General features: G+C 43.3%; 1 protein-coding gene across 3 annotated transcripts in view; it reads right to left on the reverse strand.

The window, feature by feature from the left end:
- The window catches only part of SLC9A8 (solute carrier family 9 member A8), a 70151-nt gene that overhangs the window by 24612 nt on the left and 21925 nt on the right, over positions 1-23614 (reverse strand). For 2 of the 3 annotated variants that reach the window (XM_079783895.1, XM_079783894.1), the window contains exons 5-8: positions 20030-20113; positions 15578-15679; positions 9481-9624; positions 795-891 (exon numbers count right to left, since the gene is read on the reverse strand). In XM_079783895.1, coding sequence (XP_079640021.1) covers positions 795-891; positions 9481-9624; positions 15578-15679; positions 20030-20113 — 427 coding nt within the window. Of the gene's footprint in view, positions 1-794; positions 892-2564; positions 2728-9480; positions 9625-14467; positions 14503-15577; positions 15680-20029; positions 20114-23614 lie in introns of all 3 variants that reach the window. The other variant, XM_079783896.1, reaches the window with a different exon arrangement.

The raw sequence follows: 23614 nt of genomic DNA on the forward strand, positions 1-23614 counted from the left end.
ATAAAATCAGGGGCATAGAAAGGGAGTGGACTGACAATTCTTGGGGGGAAAGGGGTGTAGGGGGTGTGGGAAGAGACTGGACAAAAATCGTACACCTATGGATGAGGACAGTGCGGGGGGCTAAGGGCAGAGGGTGGGGTGGGAACCGGGTAGAGGGGAGCTACGGGGGGAAAAAAGAGGAACAATTGTAATAATCTGAACAATAAAGATTTATTAAATTAAAAAAAATTTTTAGGTTTAAATAAATAAATAAATAAATAAGTTCCATGAGTTCAAGAATGTAGAGAAATAATGAATGGCATACGTGCAAAAACATGTTGCTTAAGAACGTTATAATAACTGAAAAAATAAGACACAAAAGCCTGCATACTATATGACTTCACTTTTACGACATTCTGGAAAAAGAAAACTATAGTGACAGAACGCAGTTCAATGGGTGCCAGGACCTAGGGATGGGCTGGGGAATGACTGTTCTTGGCAGTCGGACCCCATCCTTGGAGGGAAGCCCTTCAGAGCCCTTGCTCTGGGAAAGAGGCAGAATTGGAGGTGATATTTTGATCTTTGCTACGGGATGGTCGGTAAAGAGAAATGTGACTGTGACAACACTGAGGCCCTGGATCCAGCCAGGTCTAAATCCAGATGTGTCCCTACGGGACCAGTAGATTCCCTTTGTTGCAAGTTCTTCTGAGTTGTGACTGTCTCTTGTGATTGAAAGTGACCCAACTGACATAACCTCTCTCACCAGGCAGGACAACACGCCATCACCTAGCATTTCAATGCTCTCGTTCACTTACCCGAGAGTGAGATTCCTTCCGCAAGCCCATAAGGAAGATACGCAAAAATGATCATCATGCCGAACTCCAAGGAAGGCGTTTTCCTCAAGTCAATATGCTTTAGCACGTAAATGAGTTGTCAAGGAAAGAGAATTGAGGGACAGTTGGTGGGAGATCTAGTGAAGTCACAAAACTGCTGCCTTCCAAATATAAATTGAACAATAGATACAAGATTTTGCAACATTCTAAGGCAACAATTGAAAACCTGTCATCATGGATTTTTTTTCTTTGCAGGGAGACAGTTGTTTTAAGAAAGGGAATCTGATAAAGTAAGAAATGTAAATTCCTGAGACAAATGGTAAGAGGGGGTGGGATTAAAACCAACCTAAGTTAACTCAGTTAAAAATACTGACTTGGGCCCTGGCCAGTGTGGCTCTGTTGGTTGGGCATCATCCTATGCACTGAAAGGTCACCAGTTTGATTCTCAGTCAGAGCACAAACCTGGGTTGCGGGCTTGATCCCAGTAGGAGGTGTATAGGAAGCAGCTGATCAATGTCTCACTCTCACATTGATGTTTCTATCTCCCTCTCCTTTCCTCTCTTTCTAAAAACCAATTTAAAATATCTTTTAAAAAATGCTGACCTGGAAGACTGGGAATGTGCCAGGCCTGTGGGGGGCAAAGCTGGGGCTGCAGACGGACTGAGGATAGCCCACACTGCCAGGTCCCTTCTGGGCCTTGTTATTCTTTCACCTCCTCTTCCTGCATCAGATGAGATGAACTAATAGGGTTTTCCAGAACTTTGGGGTTCAATACCCCATCAAAGGGCCCTTTTTCCTATTCCTGGAGATTTTCAAACTCATCTGTCAAAGGAGAGCCTTTTACATATTCCAAATATTGTTCATATGCCCTTGCTGGAACTCACAGCACCATTCACCTGGCTTCATTACAGTAGATGCTCCCCCGACTCTTTTTAAGAAAAAGATAAATATGGAGGAAAGTACTGAGCTGGATAAAGTTTATTTCCTATTCTGTTTGTTGGTACAATATGAGAAGCTGTCAACCAACTCACTAGAGCCTTTAGACTTCTGGACACAGGAGTCGAAGGGAAAATTCAACAGGATGGCAAACAAACATGCCTGTCACAGGCAAAGAAGGCTTTTCCGGCCATCTGTGAGACACACTGCTCGTGGAGGAGGGCCAGGTGGCACCTCCCTGAGACGCAGGCTTAGGCTAGCACAGAAGTGGTCTGGAGCCTATTCCTGTTAGAACATGACAAATTTTCTACAGCAATAAAGGTGTCACTGGGCTTCACAAGCCTCTTCTCTGGCTGGAAAAGCTTATGGGTAGTTAAGCAAGAAAATCAGTGCAAATAACTTAGATGAGCTCACTTTGAAAGTCTCTTTTCTGGTCCTTTCAGAAAACACTTCCAGATTTTCTCAATTTGACATTTTCAAAGGAAATTAATTTCCAATTTTTGGAATGTGAAAAGAGAGACAGCAGAAAATGAAAATTATATGAATGTGGTTATCATTCTCTAGGAACTAAGAAGTCTCCCAAATCAGATCCGATATCCAACAGTGTACATGTTTTTTAAGCTTTAAAAAGTGACACCCTAAATTTCACATATTAAATTTAAAAGTCCTTGAGTTTAAATGAAAGTGCTCCTCAAACCACAACTAAGCATAAAAATCCTCCATCAAACACAACCTTAGACTAAAATTGGTTCCCTTAAGGAATAGGAGAAAATGGCTAACCATGGATATAATTAGGAATAATCTTCTCAGCCACACATGTTCATCATAGTAAAAGGATATTAATGCAGAGATTAAGCCAGTGAGAGTGCCGAGCGCTGCTGAGCCAAAGAACATTTTGAGGAAGTAGCCAAGGGCTTGTAAAAATGTTTGCCACCCACTGACATCTGACATATTTTTTCTTGTTAAACCTTCAGCTGTGCTAGGAAATAGAAGAAAAACAGAAAGAAGTTAAAATGTTATAGACAAAGTTATTAGAAATTAACTTAGAACTCAAAATTTATTCCTTGATTATTCTGTCATTCATTCGGTCCATCATTTAGTGAGTCACACATTTATTTGTTTACCTGCTTTGTTCCAGGTACTAGGCCAATTTCTGGGGGTTCAGAGATGACTGCCCTTAAGGAGTGCCCCCAGTTTAATGAGATGGGAACTAATGACAATCTGGGGTAAGGGCAAAGGGCTGTAGAAACACAAAGTGGGCATCTAACCTCAAGGAGGTGCTGCATAACATATGGGCTGGGTTTAGATTTGGGATGCAGAACAATGAGGGAAAGCACCCCAGGCTGAGGGAACAACATGTGCAGAGGCAGAGAGCCTGAGAATACAAGCCCATTCTGGGAGCATTCAATGACAGAGGTTAGTATGGATAAAATACAGAAAAAGAATGGGGGTGTTTGTGCGGTGGGGCGGACAGTGGCAAGAGGTAAGGCCAGAGCAGCAGGCAGCACAGGACCTGTGAAAGGCTTTTGATGAACCAGGCGAAGGATTTGGTATTTCATCCTGAAGGCGCTGGGGAGTATTTCTATTATGGGGGGATCCTGTGGTAAAACTGGAAATTAAGGCTGTGGCATGAAGTCAGATTAGAATGGAGCCACCTAAAGAAGAACCATCATTGAGTGCAAGTGTTGGGTACAGAGAGGATGGATTTAGGAGGAAGAATTGAAAGAACTTTTCTTTCATTGTAAAAGAACAAATTAAAACTGTCAGAAGCCATTAAATTCAATTGTTGGTTTTACCCTCAAAGGGAAAACGGTTATGCCACTAAAATTGAGTTATTCTCATTAAATATCCTACGCTTGCCGTCTGGTCCTACCTTCAGATTGTCTCTTAAATCCATCCACTTCTCTCCCTTTCTGCCCTATCTGCTGTCCCATTGCTCTCTCTATACCTCGTCTCCCTAGGGACCAACCCAGGCGTCCTCAAACTACGGCCCGCGGGCCACATGTGGGTGTTTTTGCCATTTTGTTTTTTTACTTCAAAATAAGATATGTGCAGTGTGCATAGGAATTTGTTCATAGTTTTTTTAAAACTATAGTCCGGCCCTCCAACAGTCTGAGGGACAGTGAACTGGCCCCCTGTTTAAAAAGTTTGAGGACCCCTGGACCAACCCATTCTCCATTCAATGGCCTGAATGATCCCCATAAAATTCACATCTGATCAGGTTATTGGTCATTCACAACCCATCAACAGTTCCCTGCTGCTTTGTAGGAGGAAGCCTAGTCTTCTTAGCATAACCTTGTTAACAGAGTTGGGGTTCTTGAGTTACCCAGGATAGAAATCAACAAGAACCCCCCGCCCGCCGCCCCCTGCCCCCCGGAGAAATTTCCAGACAGATTTTATTAAGCTTATGCTCGAGCACAAGGGAGGCAGCACAGAGGAAAGGATGGTCCTCTAAACTGGCTCTGGGGCTGGCTCTGCTTGGCTGCTTTTATAAGCTGGGGACAAAGCAGGCTTGCGCCCTAAGGCAGGCTTTTTTAAAAAGTCAGGCTTGCAGAATTTTCCATTTCAGGGTGGGGTGGGTGACTTCCTTTTCCTGCTGTGTTGCTTGGTAACTACATCCACACCTGCGCTATTGGGGCAAGATGGTGGACTGCCTGTTACCACCACCCTGGGAAGGTCATATAGCAGTCAAACCTTGATCAACTGTGCATGGGGGTCAGTAGTTTAAGCAGGCAGTTAGAAGGGAGATACAATCAGCTACCTCTGTGTTTTAGAGTAGAGAGTGGAGGGGTGGTGACATTTTTGCATTCCTTAACTTGGTTTCCTGGCCACCATTATTTTCTATTCGCTGGCCCAATCCCTATGTTGTTTCCACCTGATTCCTCTCCCTGCCATACCTCTTGATCCCATTTTCTCCTCCTTCAGGGTAGGCCCCACTGTGACTGGCACTTCCTTATAGTCACCTTTCATCTCCTTGGCCTCCCTAACTTCCCGGTTTGTTTCTCAGAACCCAGGGTCAGTGTTACTTTCTCAGGGACCCTTCGCACAGGCCAGCCATTTACAGGCTCTCCTGTGGCTTGCCTTCTCCACAGCATGTGAAAACTAATTGTTCCATGAGGACCAATCCTGTTTAACTGTCATATGTCCAGGGCCTAAGGCAGAGCCTGGCACACAAAAGACACTCAATAAATTTTTGCTGAATCAGTACTCAAAGCGAAGAATTGTCAATAGTAATATTCAGTTTCATTATTCAACATTTCATGAATTGGTATAATTTTAAAGCAAGATAATCTCTGATAATCTGATAGCTTGATCAAATAACCTCAGGAAGCCTTTCATGGCAATTCACTGTACAATGTAACATAATAAAGGTTCTGAGAAGTCCTGCAAAAAATATTTTTTTTAATCTAACTTTTTTTCACACAAATGTTTTCCAAACTCACTAAATGTACAATTACACCCCCCCTCCCCCGCTGCCGCCAATTCCCTTTCTTTCCTAGTAGTAGATTGCAGGTTAACATCCCACCTTGGGGAATGCTGGGATCCAACAAGGGTTCTTACTGGGAAAGTGCTCTTGAAGGGTAAGATCACCCAGTTCCCAAATGATCTGTGGGCCACATGCATACAGTAAGTATCTAGCCCCACCCCAGATGACTCCCTCAGATGGTATACCAGCTAGTGTCACTGCTTTCTTTTTATGGAGAGAAGGCTTAGGCCAATGGTTCCTGAACTCAAGATAAATGAAAGTAGCATTGGACTCTTTCTGGCCTGGTAATTGTCTACATTTTATTTTTTCAGGTCATGTTTCTCTCACCTTAAGAATATAAGACAATGCTGCTTCGGGTTCCATTTCATGAGCTTAAGCTGTAGCTGGAGAGAACAAAAGGTTTCCTCTACAGCAATTATTTTAAGAATAAATTGTCATAGTAACAAATCAAAGCTAAAACTAATTTAATTAAAGTTAATGAAGAAACAGAAGATACTTCTTAACTTTCTGGCACTTATGAAAGTGAAAACATTAAAGAAGGGGGTATGCTGGGCCAGTGTGCTCAGTGGTTGAGCGTCCACCCATGAACCAGGAGGTCCTGGTTTGATTCCTGGTTCGATCCCCAGTAGGGGGCATGCAGGAGGCAGCCTATCGATGATTCTCTCTCATCATTGATGTTTCTGTCTCTCTCCCTCTTTCTTCCTCTCTCTGAAATCAATGAAAATATATTTAAAAAAAGGGGTAATTCATTCCTATATTCAGTTGCAAAGATAAACGTGCCAGATCACTTTGAAAATGATCATTTATTAAATATACCCTTAAAAACAAGACCCGATTCTACCTTATAAACCAAGGAATGCTGACAATAGCTCCCTCCTGTAATGCAAAAAAGGGCACACCCACCATGCTCCTTTCTCCCCAATCTCCCTCTTCTAATTGAAAATGGCTCACAAGACAGCTCACCTGAGAAACCTCACTCAAATCCTTCAGAGTGACTATTTCCCCCTTGCACCATTGTGTTCACTTCCTTGTGAGCATCTTTCTCTCACCTTGGGTTGAATTTGTCAAGTCCCACTGGTCTCTGGACAGTGTTTGGAACACAGAGGACCATCACCAAATGCTGAGGGTGGATGACCAGCCTGTAGCATGTGTGGAGAATCAGCGAGGCTGGACATGGCTTAGTCAGTGACTCCTATCCGAGCCTGTGTCCCAGTAGTGGTGGAGGTGGAGGCTGGAAACTATATATGCATGTGTTCCACAGATGCAGTTTGGGGAACTGTCATCATAGGTGATCTTGACCTTCAAAAGCACTTTTTCCAGGAAGAACCTTTGGCTACTTATAATGAATGACTCCAGCATTTCTCATTTTAAAAAGAAAGTTATCTCCTATTCTTTGGCCTTTTTGTGGCAAAGAAACATGGAAAAGCTCAGAAAAGGTCCTACTTTTGACAGATTCTTTAAAAAAAAATAGAAACAAAGCCATTGAGTTTAGCTCCTAACGTATAAAAATAACTCATGATGTCATTTCCAATTTGGGAAAAATTCTTTATCACAAATATTCAATATGTGCAGCCAGAATCCTATATAATAAAGAGCTAATATGCTAATGGTTGTGACGCCCTCATGCCGTAACAACCACTCAGCAAGAGGCTGTGTGCGCGGTGGGGCGGAGCTGCCGTGTTGCTCCGGAGATGGGGTGGAAGCGAGGAGGTACCTGGAGGAGACAGGACCATCCCTTGGTGGGGAGGGCGGGGGTGAGAGCCCCTAGCGCCCTCCTCTCCAGTCCTTCGCCACCCACCGCTCGCACTCAGCTCGCCTGCTGCCCACCTGCCAGGGAAAGGAGAGCGGCGCTCAAAACTCCGCAGCAGGCAGGAGGCTTCCACGCTCTCCTCTGGCGCCATGATGGGGCGGAGCCACCGTGTTGCTCTGGAGACGGGGTGGAAGTGGGGAGGCGCCTGGAGGAGGCGGGACCAGCCAGAGATGACTCTTGGGACCAAGGGCGGGGCTTGAAGCTGCCGGAGAAGGCTGGAGGGGTTGGGGGCAGGGCCAGGCACACTTGAGCTCTGGGTGGAGAGGTTAGAGCAGTGATGGCAAACCTATGACACGCTTGTCAGCACTGACACGCGTAGTCATTTCTGATGACACGCGGCCGCTGAGGCGGCCGCATGCTGAGGATGAAACATTTGCTGCTCCTGAGGATGAAACATTTGCGAAATAATGTTTTTTCCTCAAAGTGACACACTACCCGAGTTATGCTCAGTTTTTTGGCGAAGTTTGACACACCAAGCTCAAAAGATTGCCCATGACTGGGTTAGAGTGTCAAGGCGGGGTGGTGGGCGGGTGGGCTGGGCACATGCAGGTGGGCAGGGCCACTCGATTTTGCGCACTGGGTTACTAGTATGAGATAAAAGTGAAAACCCAAAGCTAAGAAGCTTTCAGGGTAGATCTTAAATAAGAAAAATATATTACCATCAGATTTCTTAAAGGTCTTATAGCATGATGTATGAGAATTTCCTAATGAAGCTATAGAAATTTTTACCAAGAGAAATGTAAAAAAGGCAATAACAGGGAATTGGTCAAATAGGTCATAGTAAATCCATAGAAAGGAATATTCTGTGACCAGTAAAATGATGTTGTAGAAGATTATTTTATCAACTCTGTTCAATGGAAAAGCTGCAGTACAGTATATAAGATATAAGTTCATCAAAATAAAATACATGTAGCCTGGCCGGCGTGGCTCAGTGATTAAGTGTCGACCTACAAACCAGGAGGTCACATTTGATTCCTGGTCAGGGCACATGCCCAGGTTGTGGGCTCGATCCCCAGTGTGGGGTGTGCAGGAGGCAATCGATCAGTGACTCTCTCTCATCATTGGTATTTCTAACTCTCTCTCTCTCCCTCTCCCTTCCTCTCTGAAGTAAATAAAAATATATTAAAAAAATAAAATATAGGCAACCTTTGGTAAGTTCTTCCTACAAAGTAGGCTAAAAACAGGGCAAACAATGAAACAATAATAGGGGTAGGAGTAGAAGAGGAAAGGGTCTCACATTAATTGACGTCAAATGCTTTTCTCATAGCACCATACTTAACTATTCAATCCTCAAATCCAATCCTAGGTGGAGGCTTTATCACTCTCATTTGAGTACGGAGAAGCCTGTGGCTCAGAGAGGTGAAAGAGCCCACCCAGGACCACACAGCTATCAGTGGCACCTCTAGGACTTGAGCCCAGGTCAGCCTGACTCCAAAATTGGGACTCTTTCCATTATAAAACATCCTTTAGTCCAACGTCAGAATTTCTAATGTAGTCTATAATAAAGCTTTTAAGAAAATGCTAACTACCACAGAGTGTTAGGCTTAGTAAGGAACCTTGTGACAAAGGAAATAAGACAGAATTCAGGTCGTGGAAATTCTATTCTCTAACAGAACACTGGCTGGCTCCTAAAATTCTCATGGCTCGTCTCTGACACACTGCACAGGGCTCTTTTCTTCAGCTGCTTTGACAGTTGGTGCCTTTTCTGTTTTTTGGCAAAATTGTTTGGGTCTCTAGCTCACGCATGCTAATGAATGCCACAAAATGCAGAGGTCAAGGAAATAGCCCTACATCAAAGAAACACATTTGAAATGATCTTGAATTCATTTCCTTTCCCCAATGACATTTGATGACTCCCCTTTAATGTCTCAGATACAAGGGCAATAATACCAATGAACATTTGAAAAAGATCTGCAGTTTCCAAAGTGGCTTTCACTCAACAGCATCTTCCGAAGGGCCTATTAGTATCACTACCTTCTGTGATGTCTGTGAAAAGGAAGGTGACCTGCAACAACTCCGAAGCGGAAGAGTAAGGTCTGTCTATGTTGTCTGCAACAATGCAGTCCCAACTCTCATCCCTCAACCGGCTGCTCCATCATCGTTAAACCTAAGTTCTTAGGACTCACCCCAGACCAGTCACCAACTTAGAAGCTCTGAGGGTGGGGCCTGGGAATGCTACATTTAATAAGCATCCCCAGTGGTGCAGATAAGAAGCTGCACTCAAAACTACTGCTAAGAGGTAGGTCATAAAAGGGGGATCACTCTAAACCTTGACAGCATCCCTGGGGCACATCAGGGCTTGTCAGGACAGAAAGAGGAGAAGCAGGTGAACTGATCACCCAGAGGACAAGCAACTGCACACACAGCTGCATGGAAATATCTGTCCCTTTGTTACTGGGACCTTTAGTTCTGTCCCTTGAAGAGAGCACACTTACTTGGTCAAGACGATGGAGACTGCATCGTTGAGAATACTCTCTCCAAAAACCAGCATGTTGAGCACTGGGTCTATGTGGAGTGCATTGAAAATGGCAATAGTAGCCACTGGATCGACAGCAGAAATTAGGGAGCCAAATGCAAAACTGTAAAGAAGGGAACAGAAAGGGCAAACTCTGAAACACTCATCACTTGGTCCACATGTTAAAGCATTAAAGCCGGGGAGTATATTTGATATAACAAATACACACCTTATAGCTGAAGTAATGACAGAAGATGCACTATTTTTCCCTGTGCTATCTGTGAACTGACATTGTGGGTGGAGCAGTGAAGTGCCCACTCTAAGAGTTGTTAGGAATGGCCTGGTTTCCCACTATAAGTATTAACACTTTGACCAGTGATGGATGGAAGACTTTTGCTTAAATGCATTGAAATTCCAAGACTTTTTGGTCCGAGCAGTTGGAACCATGATAGCTCAGGGGCCTCCCCCAAATGACTCATGGGCTCCTGGATCTGACCTCTGCTTGCCCCTTGCCACCATCTGTGACCGACCCCAGCCTCCACTCATATTTGTAACATCTAAAAAAATGCCAAGAGCCAGCAGCAACTCTAGGTGCTCCAGAGGATGGGCGGCTTGGCTGGCAGGCACCAGCCCCAGTGCTGCCTCCCACCAGGCCAGCGGCTCTCGTCGACAGTACCAATGAAGGTCTCATTTCCTCCAACAAATATGTATGAATGGCCAAATGTGTTTCAGGCACTGAAGGTAATAATAGCAGCAAACCTTTCTGTGGCACTTACCATGTCCCAGGCACTTAAGCACTTTACATATAGTAACTCAGTAATTCACCATATGAGATGGCTCTATTACTGCCCCAATTACATAGGAGAAAACTGAGGGACAATGATGTTAAGGAACCTGTCCAAGGTGGGACAGCGAACAAGGATTCAAACACAGGGCATCTGGCTCAGAGTCGCTGCCCCTAACCACACCACTAGATATAGCAATATCTAGAGACAGACCAATTCAGAAATGGCATGCTTTACACAGGAAATCGGGGTAATGAGAGAAGAGTACCCTGGCAGGGGCCAGGGGTGGGGGGACAGTAAGACTGGGTGGTCAGGAAAGGCCTCTGGAAGAAATGACTTATCTGAACAAGGACCTGACCAAGAAGTAGATGGCCAGGCCAAGATCTGGGGGCAGTGGCAACAGCAAGCTACCTCTGAAGTGGGACTCAGCTTGGTTGCCTGAGAAACAAAAAGGCAAGTGTGGCAGCTGTACAGTGAGGGTGAGGGTGAGGGTGAGTGGCAGGAGATGGTAGAGGGTGGCCAGGGAGATCACCCCATGGGGCCTTGTGGGCCACCTGAGGAGTCTGGATGATTCGTTCTCTCAGCAGTTTGTCTGTTTTCTACCTCAGTGTTCCTGAAGCCTCCTATTCCCTCACACTGCTCTGCCCGGCACTGCCTTCTTTCTACTCCAGCAGAATGGTCAGCCTGCTCCTTCTATAACACAGGCAAAACACGCAGCCCCAACGTGACAGCCCTGCATGGGGGATGTAAGCCAGAGACTGCCCACCTCTCCTTCCCCCCGCTCACCAGCCTGCAGTTTGTGAGGGAAGAGGTAGCCACACAGCTCTGTCCACTCCACCATCAGCAGCAACCCTGACTGGTCACTGGACTCGGGCTCAGGGAGAGGGGTGCTGGCGGGGGGAGATGCTCAGCTGCCTTCCCAGTTACAGTTCTGATTTCCTGGGTGCTCCCTGTGAGTTTGACTCAGGTGAATTCTATCAGGAGAGCCTGCTCATCTCAAGGAGAGCCTCTGGATCCCAAGCTGAGGGCCAGACCCAAAAGATGGGTTCAGCTCAGAGCCAGTTCCCAGACTTTCTGTCCTCACAGAAGCTGCCACATGTCTTAGAGCTGTGACCTTACCTGCCTCTCGCCTTCAGTGAGTGCCAGGGTGAGGGTACTGTGTTTAGTCATGGGCATATTCCCAGGAGTGGGACTGAGCACGGCCCAGAGAGGTTTGTGGAGAGTGGATGGGAGGGAAGGACAGGTAGTGCCACCAAACAACTGCCCTGTCTGGTTGGCAGCTGGCCTTGAAGCCCTTGTGCTGCAACCCAGGCTCAGACCTTCTCATCTCTCTTCTTTTATCCCCACTCTCACCACCCATGCTGACACCGCAGGGGCCTTGAAGGAAGAAGAATGTCTAAAAAGTGTATTCTGAAGTGGCGGGGGGGGGGGGGGGAGAGTGTGGAGGTGGGGAGAGTTTTGGGAGCCTCAGGTGGGTTGTGTGCTGTGTGCTGACTTTGCTCGGCTCAGCTGGCCCCTGCCTCCACTCTTTAGTGTCGTACAGCAGAGCAGACAGGCATGGTTCTCCCTTCTGAACACCCATGCACCCTGGTTTTGGTAACAGCAGCCCAATTTTCCTTTGGGAAGCCAACTCCCCTACTCTCCCTTCATATAGTTGCGTTGGGCATCTAGGAGTGGGTAGGGGACCCAGGCTTGGTGAACAAGGGCCATCACCAGGCATTTTACCATGTCATGGGGAATTAGGTTGGCCCTTTGGCAGGGATGGTTGAAGGGTGACGTGAGTCCAGAGCCATCAGTATGGCCACATGGAGTGAATGTGCCCAAGGATAAAGTCAATCAGGGACTAGCTGAGCTGAGACAGCAGAGAAGAGATTCCTGACATTGTGATGGTCATGTGGGTGTCCACTGTACAATGTCCACCTTTGCTGTATGTTCATAATAAAGGGTTGGGGGAAATGCTTTGAATAAATTATATAACACATTTAGCTTTGGTTGGGAATCTAAATTGGGGCAGGGCATTTCCGACAGTGACTATGAAAAGTCTGAACTATGAACTGCCTGAGTCATCAAGAGGCCTGAATCTAAGGGGTCATGTGACCTTGCCATCAGTTGCTCCATTTCACACCTTCATGACCCAGTTTTTTAAAAAGATCAGAAGCTAGAAGTTCAACTTAAAAGTGTGTTTTCTTGATTCCATCATCTCAAAGGATAGCAACATCAAAAAACCAAAAAGGAAATAGTCTAGGATGGTGAAATAATTCAGGGTGCATTGAAGAGTGAAATATCTCTCCAGCAGAAATAGCACTAAAATAGAGTGTAACAAAGTTTTAGGTTTAATGTTTTCTCTAGTGCAGAGGTCTGTGGATCCTATGTTTGACTTGCATGGTGTTTTAAAGAAATGAATAAATTGTCAACCTTTGAAAAGCAGAAAATTCCCTATTAATATCTAAAAACCTGGCCTCTTTTGGAAAAAAAACACATTAAAAATATATTTTTATTGATTTCAGAGAGGAAGGGAGAGGGAGAGAGAAGTAGAAAGATCAATGATGAGAGAGAATCATTGATTGGCTGCCTCCTGCATGCCCAACACTGGGGATTGAACCTGCAACCCCGGCATATGCCCTAACTGGGAATTGAACCGTGCCCTCCTGGTTCATAGGTTGACGCCCAACGAGAGCCACGCCAGTGCGGCGAAAACAATTTTTTAATATCTAATAATTCTGGGCCCATAATGGTGATTACTAGGTGGAGCCGAGAAGTGGCCGTTCCTTTCAGACAGGGCGTGCTCTCTGGTTCCCTGTCGCCACCTGGTCAGCTTCCCCTGTGGCATGCTCTGCCAGGCCCTGCAGCCATGTGGGTCTGCGACTGCGGCTAACTTTTCCAGAACACTCCCCAGCTGTGAGACAGTCACTTTCCACAGGAAACGAAGTATCTGCACCCAGAGGAAGAAACTCTACCTGGCTGTTACTCTGCTTGTCTAAGGAACAATTCTCTTACTCCTCTCCCCTGAATATCCCAATCATCCGCCCAATTCAATTTTATAAGAATTTATCAATAATTTTCTGTCTCTAACCAGTTGCCCCCAAACAGGTTGAAGGACTGAACACTGGGACCTCTTCCTTTACTTGGACTGGGCTTGGGGCATTTCTTTTCACTGGCAACATATCTACAAAATGCAGGGCACCAGTTCTGTTTTATTTCCAGTTCTTTATGGAATAGGAATGTGACTTTTGCTACTTGTTTATATATCAAAACTATCCTACAACCAAAGCTCTGAAATTTATGTCCCTGGGAGAAAAGAGATTGGACTTAATGTTATCAGAGGCACATTGCCCATGAAAAGGGCTCCAAGATTCTAGTCCCCAAGGTGCTGCTAAAGGCTGAAAGCTCTGGCTGACCGGATGGGAGGGACTCGGGCTGAGTGCTCCCGCGTCCTAGCTCCCCATCTGTGCCACAGGACAGACCAAGTGCTGTGGATGCAGAAACACAGAGCAGGGCTGCATCCTCACTGGACTTTCAGAGTGGGGAAACCAAGCTGAACTCTGTTTATGCACTTTTTCAGCACTAGATCTGGCACCATCTGAGAGACAGCTGCCTAGGTGGCCTTTTGCTAAGCTAATAATGGAAGTTCTTGGACTGGGCTCCGAGGCAGCAGCTCTGAGAGCTCACTGGAGTAATTTCAGAATGAGGAGGACATGCGCAATAGAGCCCTTGGCCCCGTCTGCTCCCCCAATGGACCCCCACCCAATTTAATGAAAATTCAGAGCAAAAAGATTCACACCTCACTCCCAACTTCATCCCTAATAAATCAAAGAAAAGACAACTTCCATTGTGGCCATTGAAAAGATATAAACCCAGTTGAAGAGCATTCTTAACAATAAAACAATGGTGCAGCATGTGGTGTGTGTGTGTTTGGGGGGCAGTTAATTCACGAGTTATTCCTTCCAGAGCTCAAACTAAATTAATCGTTTCAATCAGCAATGTTCTGACTAGGGATCTTCAAAATTTCCTCGATTCATTTTGATTAATTCCAGGGACCTGAATTAATTCAGAATAGATTCTACAGAGAAATCATCAGCAAAACAAAGAGAGAAAAAGAACAGAGAGGTACCACACCCAGGAAGTAATGTGGAGAACACTTTTCAAAAGTAGTCACATAGTGTTAGAGTATGAAAGATTTACCTGTCTGTCATGTTGAGTTTAGAGATTACATCAGCCTGTAAAATAAAACACACAAACACACAGACACAAAAAATCCCCTGGAGAACAGCCAAGAAGATTAAAATGTCCATTAGTGCTTTATCACAAATGGATAAGGACATTCATCTTCAGTCCTCAAACCACTTGAACATTTTTAAAAAGTCCCAAGTTTTTTTTAGTTTAGACATGCATCCGATTATCATACAACAGAAGTATGGCAAAGAATGCTACATTTTTCAAGCCAAATTCAGTACAGTTTTCTTCTCTGAAGTTTATTACCATTTGATACTAGAAGCTGGGCAATGAAGAAGGTTGCAGGACAGACATTTATTCTGGTGCCACTGAGGTAGCAGTGAAGGTGAAATCAGATGGAATGGGCTTTAGCCTACAGCCATCAAAGGAAGCAAGGACATCTGATACAAATAGGAGAAATCTGCCTGTCGCCCAGCTGTCTGAACCTCAAACTTTACAGAACCGGGGCAGGTAAACTTCCTGCTACTGACCATAAAGGAAAAGAACTGACCTGCACAAATGTGCATAATGCAAAACCACAGATACTACCTTTCTAGGTGGGTCTGATTTGAATGAATTAAAATAATTTGAACCCCAAACACCCAATTGATGATACTGGGAACTGGTTTAGCAATAGTGGAAAATCCAGAGTGTATAACTCTACAGATGGATGAGTTAGAATTGAGTGAACATATTCAGAATCATCTGTAATTTTTGAAACACAAATATACCTAACAACACAATGATATTGTTATAATCTGAAGATCTTGGTGGTATCTAGTCTGCTTTATTTTTAGGCATTCCAACGTAAGACAATATTGGTTTGCTAGTAAGAACAAATACTTTTGAGGATTATGGGAAAAATTCACTCAACTTCAAACATCAAAGCTCTTCGAGGACACTGAGTTGAAACACAAGTTTAGCATGACTTTACTGTGCCTCATATAAGTCTGGATTTCCCTCCAGTGGAGCATTTATCTTGAATGTGAACCCCAGGCCCCATGAGGTGTCTCTACCCCACCTCCCTGCACTAGCTCTAAGAATGTAAGATTTAAAAATTTTTTCAGATGTTTTTCTTACCTGACCCAGAAAATAAATTCCTCCACCTACTACAAAAGCAGAAATTGCTGTACCAAAAACAGAAAACAAGGTGATGGAACCAATATTTTGAAAGAAGTTACCCTGTTTGAAAGAGCAGAAATGAGAGAAATGGTTAGAAAAACTGGTCCAGTCAATGAAGGCATGGCCCCCACACCTGGCCCTCCTGACATGCTTGATTCTCTGTGAAGGGCACCATCGCCCACCCTATTTGGCAAGCTGGGAACCTGGGAGTCTTCTCTCATGCCTACATCTAATACAGAGCCTGTGGCTTTTATCTTCCCCATGACATCCCATCTCCCTGCTTCTCTCCATCGTCATCTCCAGCGCCCTTGCCCAAGCCGCCATCATCTCTCCCCAGGACCACTGTAATAGCTTCTAGCAACTCTCAATCATTCCTGGCTCCTTGCCTTCCAAGGACTTCCAGAATGATTGTTGCAAAAGACCAATCTGATTGTGCTACCTTCACTCTGACCCTCACTTCTACTCGAATCGCAGCTAAAACCCAACCCAAGCCTAGATGGTTTGACCCCCTGTGAAGGCCTCTAACTCTCTCCCCTTTATTTTCTGGATGCCAGTCACACTAGTGGTTTTTTGTTCTTCAAACGTACTGTGCTTCCTGGGTTTGAACCACTCTTCCTTCCTCTTTGCTTGGTGAACTCTAATCACCCTAAGTTCTCAGGCCTCTCTTCCTGAGGGAAGCCTTCTCAGATGTCTGTCTTTCCCACTAGGCTGCAGACTCAATAGGGGCAATGACCACATCTGCTTTTGTTTAATAATTTTTTGTTTAATTAAGAAAAGGTGCATTACTATAAAGAATGTTAAGACAGTAGATTATACTATCAGAAACTCCTTTTTGCTTTCTAGGTCTTTTAAACAATTCTATTTCACTCTATCAACATCAAATGTAAATATGACAAATAAAATATATTCCCATCTATACTCTATGGCATTTAAGAGAAAATATTTGAGTCCAAGAGCATAGTAGCATCTTTTACATTTCCATAAAATTAAGAAAATTAGCTGTTTATTAGAATCCTGTGGACCCACTCAGGAGCAACACCAGGGAACACTGATGACCCCTTGACTGTGAGCGTGGACAAGGGATCCCATCTTTTCGCTCAGGAGCTGTCAAGCCATAGACAACAGGGACTGACATTTTAAAGCTCACTTCAAAAGGGTGTGCTCAGCTTAACCCTGACAACTCACTAATCCTGTCTCCTTCAGGAAGTTTCTTTGCTTTATTCATTGCAATTTTGATTCAGCTGCCCATAATCTGGCATTCAATTACTTTGCTTGGCATATCAATCCTTAGCACACAGGAACTTTCAAATAACTCAAGTCAAACACAATGATTTGTTTTTTTCTAAACAAAAGGCTTTCATCTATGAGTTTTTCTTTGCAAAAAGCTGCTTTACCTTATTTTAAAACTAGAGGCCCAGTGCATGAAATTCGTGCACGGGTAGGGTCCCTAGGCCTGGCTGGCGATCAGGGCTGATCTGTGGGGTGACCAGCAGGGCAATGGGGGGAGGGGGCCCACTGGCACCTGCCTTGGCTGGCCTGGAGCCTGTGGGCTGGGGGCAGCTCCTGCATTGAGCGCCTGCCCCCTGGTGGTCAGTGCTTGTCATAGCGACCGGTCGTTCCACTGTTCGGTTGATTTGCATATTAGGCTTTTATTATATAGGATAGATTAAATTAAATCTTGGTCTGTTAATAGCGAGCTAATTCTGATAAATATATGTAGTTGGTTAATATTAATCTGGATATTGAAAATTTGCCCAAATACAAGTTACCACACTAGAAGAACTTCCCTTTGTTATACAAAGTGAATTTATCTGTTTCTGACATACTTATTGTTCTATCCTTTGTATGATATTAATAATTTAAAGAGCTAATACCTGCCTACATAATGCATATCAACTTAGAATAGTCTTACTGAATTTTTAATTCCAAGTCCAAATTTACATTAGCAAATATAGCAATATTAAATTAAAACATTCAGAGTTAACTTCCTATCTTCTTTGGTGGAAGGTCAGAAGTAGACAGTTTCTGAATTCACATTTCCAAATCACATTAGTCCCTTTCACATAAATTATCACATTCTCTGCTGGAAAGCCATCTTTAAAGAAATTGTTATTTTTTTCTCAATTGAATTTATTGGGGGGGGTGGTGACATTGGTTAATAAAATTATATAGGTTTCAGGTATACAATTCTCTAATACATCATCTGTATACTGTATTATGTGTTCACTATCCCAAGTCAAGAAATGATTTTTTAAATAACTATTATTTTCCTCAAATTTTTAACAAGTTTATTTTCCTTCCCTCAAAAAATTAGAAAATAAAACTTTTCAAGCTCTAACATAGTAATCAGTGTTATGTTTTTAAGTCAAAAATCAAATCTATTCCCTCAAATTTGTTTTGAAACATTTTCATAATCTGCTGATAGTTCTTTTAAGATTTATGAAATGAAAGAAATTAAGAATAAAAATATTGACCTTCAATTTCTCTTTGCTTATTTTCTTTTTAACAATTACCTGATGTCAGTAATAGTTTATAAGACTTGGGAATTTTTTTTTTTACATTAAACTTCCTTTTCACATTTTAGGTGGATAGATGTACAATAAAATAGTCCTGGCTGGTTTTTCCCGGTGGTTAGAGCATCAGCCCATCAATCAAAGGGTCTTGGGTTCGATTCCTGATCAAGGACCCATATCTCAGTTGCAGTTAGATCTCCAATTCTGGTTGGGGTGCGTGCAGGAGGTAACCAATCAATGGGTCTCTGACATTGATGTTTCTCTCTCTCTCTCCTCCCCACCTCCCTCCCTTCCACTCGCTCTGAAAATTAATATAAAAAAAATCCTCTGGTAAGGATTAAATAATAATAATAAAATAACAATTAAAAAATTCTGAACTGAACATCTTAGAATATTTTTGCTTTGGTACTCAGGTGAAAAATTAGAGATTAATTTGTATGTTTTAACCAAAAGTTTCTTGACAAATTTAACTCTTTATTATGTTATTGTTTATACTACTACTAGTAATATTAATTTAGTAATAATAAGTTTTATTAATAATAAGAAGCACTACCATTTATTTAATGTAATGGGTGGTGCTTTGCACATATTCTTTCATCTAGTGTAAATTTCTTTTTTTAAAAAAATATTTTTACTGATTTCAGAGAGGACAGGAGAGGGAGAGAGAGATAGAAACATCAATGATGAGAGAGCATCATTAACCGGCTGCCTCCTGTACACCCCCTACTGGGGATTGAGACTGCAACCTGGGTATGTGCCCTTGACTAAAATCAAACCCGGGACCCTTCAGACTGATGCTCTATCCACTGAGCCAAACCAGCTAGGGCTAGTGTAAATTTCAAAGCAACCTGAGAGGTAGGGTTTTGGTTTTGTTTTTTGTTTTGAATTTCTGCTGTACCCAAAAGCCATCCATAGGGGGCAGCACATGATTAGATCTAGATCTAGGTCTCTGGCTCCAAAGCGCAGGCTCTTTTCTCTTTCCAATGGTTAGCCAAATCTTAGTCCTTTCAACCTTCATAATTTTTTACCATACTCACAAAATAACCTTTTTATTACTAACATTTTAAGTTGAACCATGTATTTTAAAACTTAAATATGTTTACATTTAAAGAAAACTTATAGGCAAAGAAAAAAGAAACATGCACACACACAAAACTAGCTTAAAAGTGAGAAACTCCCGCCCAGGCAGAAAGAGTCCCACTGGAAGTTGGAGGACAGACCAGAAATTACAAGGCAAAGCAGGGAACTGTGGCCAGCGAGGCCACTCTTAAGGGTGGAGCCCAGAAGCCAAGGACGAGCAGAACAACTGTGGGAGTGGGGAATGTGCCTGAAGGAGTAAGATGAGGCAGAATGATGGGGCTCCAGCCTGTGAAGAGTAGCTGGACTGGGGAGCAGGGGGAGATGGGGAATACGAGCTGGGAGTTGAGGCCCAGGGTAGGGTACTGAGAGGGGAGATACTGAAGGATGAAGGGGCCTAAGGAGGGTGAAAGGCCTCACATGATGAGCTAAGAGAATCAAAAGGCCCAGGGTACATGTCCCTGTTCACCCAGGACACACTCCATCCTTTTAACATGTACTAGCCTGTGTCCAACAAGAAGAGTCATTGTGTCATCCGTGTACCACTTAATATCACTTTGGCCATCTTCCTAGGCAAATCTCCCTTCTATGGAATACACTAGTTTAATAAGCCACACTGCCTGAAACCATGAAAGCAGCCCATTGACCATGTCTGCTCCTGTCCACAAGTCAGGCAGTCCAGTCCAGCTTCTACCCTGCATACCCAGGATGTGTAATGGAGATACCACTGCTAAATCAACACCCAAGCTTCTAAGGAACTTGCCTTACCAACACAGGAAGCCATCCAGACCAAAAACACTAATATGTGCCTGAGTCTTACCTTGTGTAGTGAATATCCTGACTCAAATATAATAGGTGGAAGCAATAGAAGGAAAAACATATTTGGACGAAACATTTCTTCTTCCTGTAAACATAAAATGGGTATTTTTAGAGGCATGGACTTTGTGTAATTAAGAACTAAATCCATCAATGAAGAGCCAAAGTAATTCTTCTCTCAGGCCTGGCCCAGTGAAAACATACCATGCTTAAATAACTACCTGATAAAAACAACCAAGCAGGAGGACAGACAAGAAAACAAAAAATAACACCCTCACCACAAAAAAAAAAGTGTATTTAATAATGTAGGACAGCCCTAGCCTGTTCGGCTCAGTGGATAGAGCGTTAGCCTGCGGACTGAAGGGTCCAGGGTTCGATTCCAGTCAAGGCACATGCCTGAGGTGTGGGCTCGATCCCCAGTAGGGGTTGTGCAGGAAGCAGCTGATCAACGATTCCCTCTCATCGTTGATGTTTCTATCTCTCTCTCACTCCCCCTTTCTCTCTGAAATCAATACAAAAAATATATTTTTAAAAAGTAGGATAAGTGAGTTTAAAAGGTGACCAGCAAAAGAAAAAGCAGAATGAATCTCTTCCAAACACACCGTCATATGCTTTTTATCCTTTACTAAGGAAAGAAAATTAATTTTAATGTAGAAAACGTTTCAATTCAAGCAGAACACTTTCAAAAACAAGTCCACAAACTGGAACCCTCCAGAAAAAGGCAATGGTAAGCCCTAAAACAATCCACTGAGAGGAAGAGAAACCCTCCACGTGTCTATGACAGCTCCGCCTTTTCGGTCTGTCACAGACAACTCTGCCATTTTCCTAAATCTGACTGAGATAAGAGTCCCCTCCTGATGCCCTCACAACTTGGGACACGGCTATCAAGCCAGTCCCTCCCTCACCATGCTTCCAGATTCAAATATTAAGTGCAATTACGAAAGGTATTTCTAGATATTGCCATCTTTGGTGGAATGAAATAATAGTTGGATTTTCTATATTAACGTATTTCTCTAATTGTTGGTGGATTGGGGGAAAACACATATTGGTCTTCAAGCCCAAAATGACTACACAGTCATAAAATACTGCAAAATTAGGCCATTTTGCATATGAAAATTTCTATGCTACAATCTTGACAGTCTGGTTTCTTGTCAAAATTCTCTATTCAAAAGAATAATTAAATGTATTCTTACAAATGTACAGCTGTTACCATAAAGACTAAAATAGCATTTAAGAAAGGCTCAAAATAGAAGCAAATGATGACTTCTGATTAAGTCTAAAATAACTCCCTGTACAAGCAGCTCATGACTCAGGCTGGGACGACGTGGAAAGAAACGGGCTGATCTCTGGGTTTGTGGGGCAACCGATTCTCGGGATCTGTGCAGTGGAGCCACCGTACAGATTCTTTTGGATTTCAGAAACGAAACCTTCCCTGGGGAAAAGGAGAACCCACCTACAATGGATTTCGGAGTGTCCTCCAGCCCCAATTCATGTTCACCTGGAACCTCAGAATCTGACTTCATTTGGAAATCAGGTCTTTGCAGATGGAATTAAGGGAAGGATCCTAATGAGGTCATCCTGGATTAGGATGAGTTCCAAACGCAATGACAGTGTTCTCATTAGGGATAGAAAAGGACACTCAGACACAGAGAAGGCCGTGTTAAGATCGACTAAGGCAGAGACACAGCCAAGGAATGCCTGGGCCACCAGAAGCTGGAAGAGACAATGAAGGATTCTCCCTGGGAGCCTGGATTTGCTCCCTAAAGCCTCTGCCAACACCTTCATTTCAGATTTCTAGCCTCCAGAACGACAAGAGAATAATCTCAGTTGTTTTAAGTCATCCAGTTTGTGGCAATTTGTTACAGCAGCCACAGGAAATGCATCCACCACTTTACGGTGAATAGTGTTTCAGAAAGGTCCCTGGTTCCTTTTGGCAACATCTCCTCCAAAATAGTCTGAGATGATTTTGGGTGGCACTTGAGAAGTGTGTGTCAAATACCGCTGACCCTGCAGACTGAGAAAGTCAGTCCTTTTGGATTCTTTTTCAATCCCAGTTATGTCAAAGCCACCTCAGTCTGGTGCAACAGTGAGTACAGCCTCTCTCCAGAGTGCTGACCTCTCTCTTTGACAGGCTTGACCTTAGAGACTTCAGTATTCCTTTTTTTAAAAAAAAATCATGTTTATTTATAAAAATGATATTGGTTTTCCACTTAAAACAGTACTATGATGTTTCGTTTAAAATAAAGTTCATTGCAGCATTATGTACAACAGCCAAAAGGTGGAAACAAACCAAGGGTCCATCAACGGATGAATAGATAAACTATGGTATAAACCTACATGAAACATCATTCAGCCATAAAAAGAAAGGCAATTCTGATATATGCTACAACATGGATGAACCTTAAAAACAACATGCTAAGTAAAATTAGTCAGATACAAAGGGCTAAATATTGTATGATTTCACTTACGTTTGGCAACTAGAATAAGTAAGTTCATAAGGACAGAAAGTAGAATAGGGCTACTAAAAAAAAAAAAAAAAAAAAAAAAGAATAGAAAGTAGGGAGGGCCCAGCCGGTGTGGTTTAGTGGTTGAGCATCAATCTATGAACCAGGAGGTCACAATTCAATTTCGGGTCAGGGCACATGCCAGGTTGTGGGCTCAATCCCCAGTAGGGGGCATGCAGGAGGCAATGATTCTTTCTCATCATTGATATTTCTATCTCTCTCTCCCTCCCTTCCCCTGTGAAATCAATTTTAAAAAATTATATATATACACACACACATATATATATTGATATAAAAAAATAGGGAGGAGGGAATGGGGAATTGTTTAATGGATTGAGTTTTCACTAGAATGATGAAAAAGTTCTGAAAATAGTGGTGATGATTATACAACATTGTGGCTGTATTTAATGCTACTGAATTGTACAATTAAAAATTGCTAAAATGGTAAATTTTATGTTCTGTATATTTTACCACAATAAAGCCTTTAAAAAAACTGCTACAAAAATGTATATAAATAAAAAAGCAATTGATTTAGAGAAATATATTGAACATACGACAATACAGGTAGAATGCAGGCCCAGGGAGTCAGCCTGAAAATAGAACTTCTTGGAGAAAAAAACACCAAGCTCCTTGCTTTTCTTATCTCCGATTGCTCCCTGCAGCACCCAGGTTCCAAACAGGGGTCCTACTTCCTGCTTCGGCGTTACACAAACACTGGTCTTCCAGGAAGCCTGCCTCTAGCACCCCCGCTAGAAAACTTGCCTTTTTCTGAGGTCAAGCATTGGTTGCCTGGATGGCTCTGCAGGCACTTAATTCATCACCCAACTTGGGCTCACTTGTCTGTACTATAAAGGGTATTACTATTATTTTAACTTGACACATCTGTAAAAATAAATTCACTAACACTGAAGCATATAAAACTAAAAGTGCGAGAGAACCTGACCTCCTCTCCTCTCACTACTCAGAGCAGGGGTCACAACTCAAAGGTTTCCAGGGGCCACATGGTGTTACCAGGGGAGCAGCTGCCCCTCAGTGCCTTGTATCTCTGCTGAGCAGAATGCAGGCTGCTGTTAAGAGAACTGCTT

The sequence above is a fragment of the Cnephaeus nilssonii genome (assembly GCF_951640355.1).
Source record: "Cnephaeus nilssonii genome assembly, chromosome: 11".
In the NCBI taxonomy this organism is placed as follows: domain Eukaryota; kingdom Metazoa; phylum Chordata; class Mammalia; order Chiroptera; family Vespertilionidae; genus Cnephaeus; species Cnephaeus nilssonii.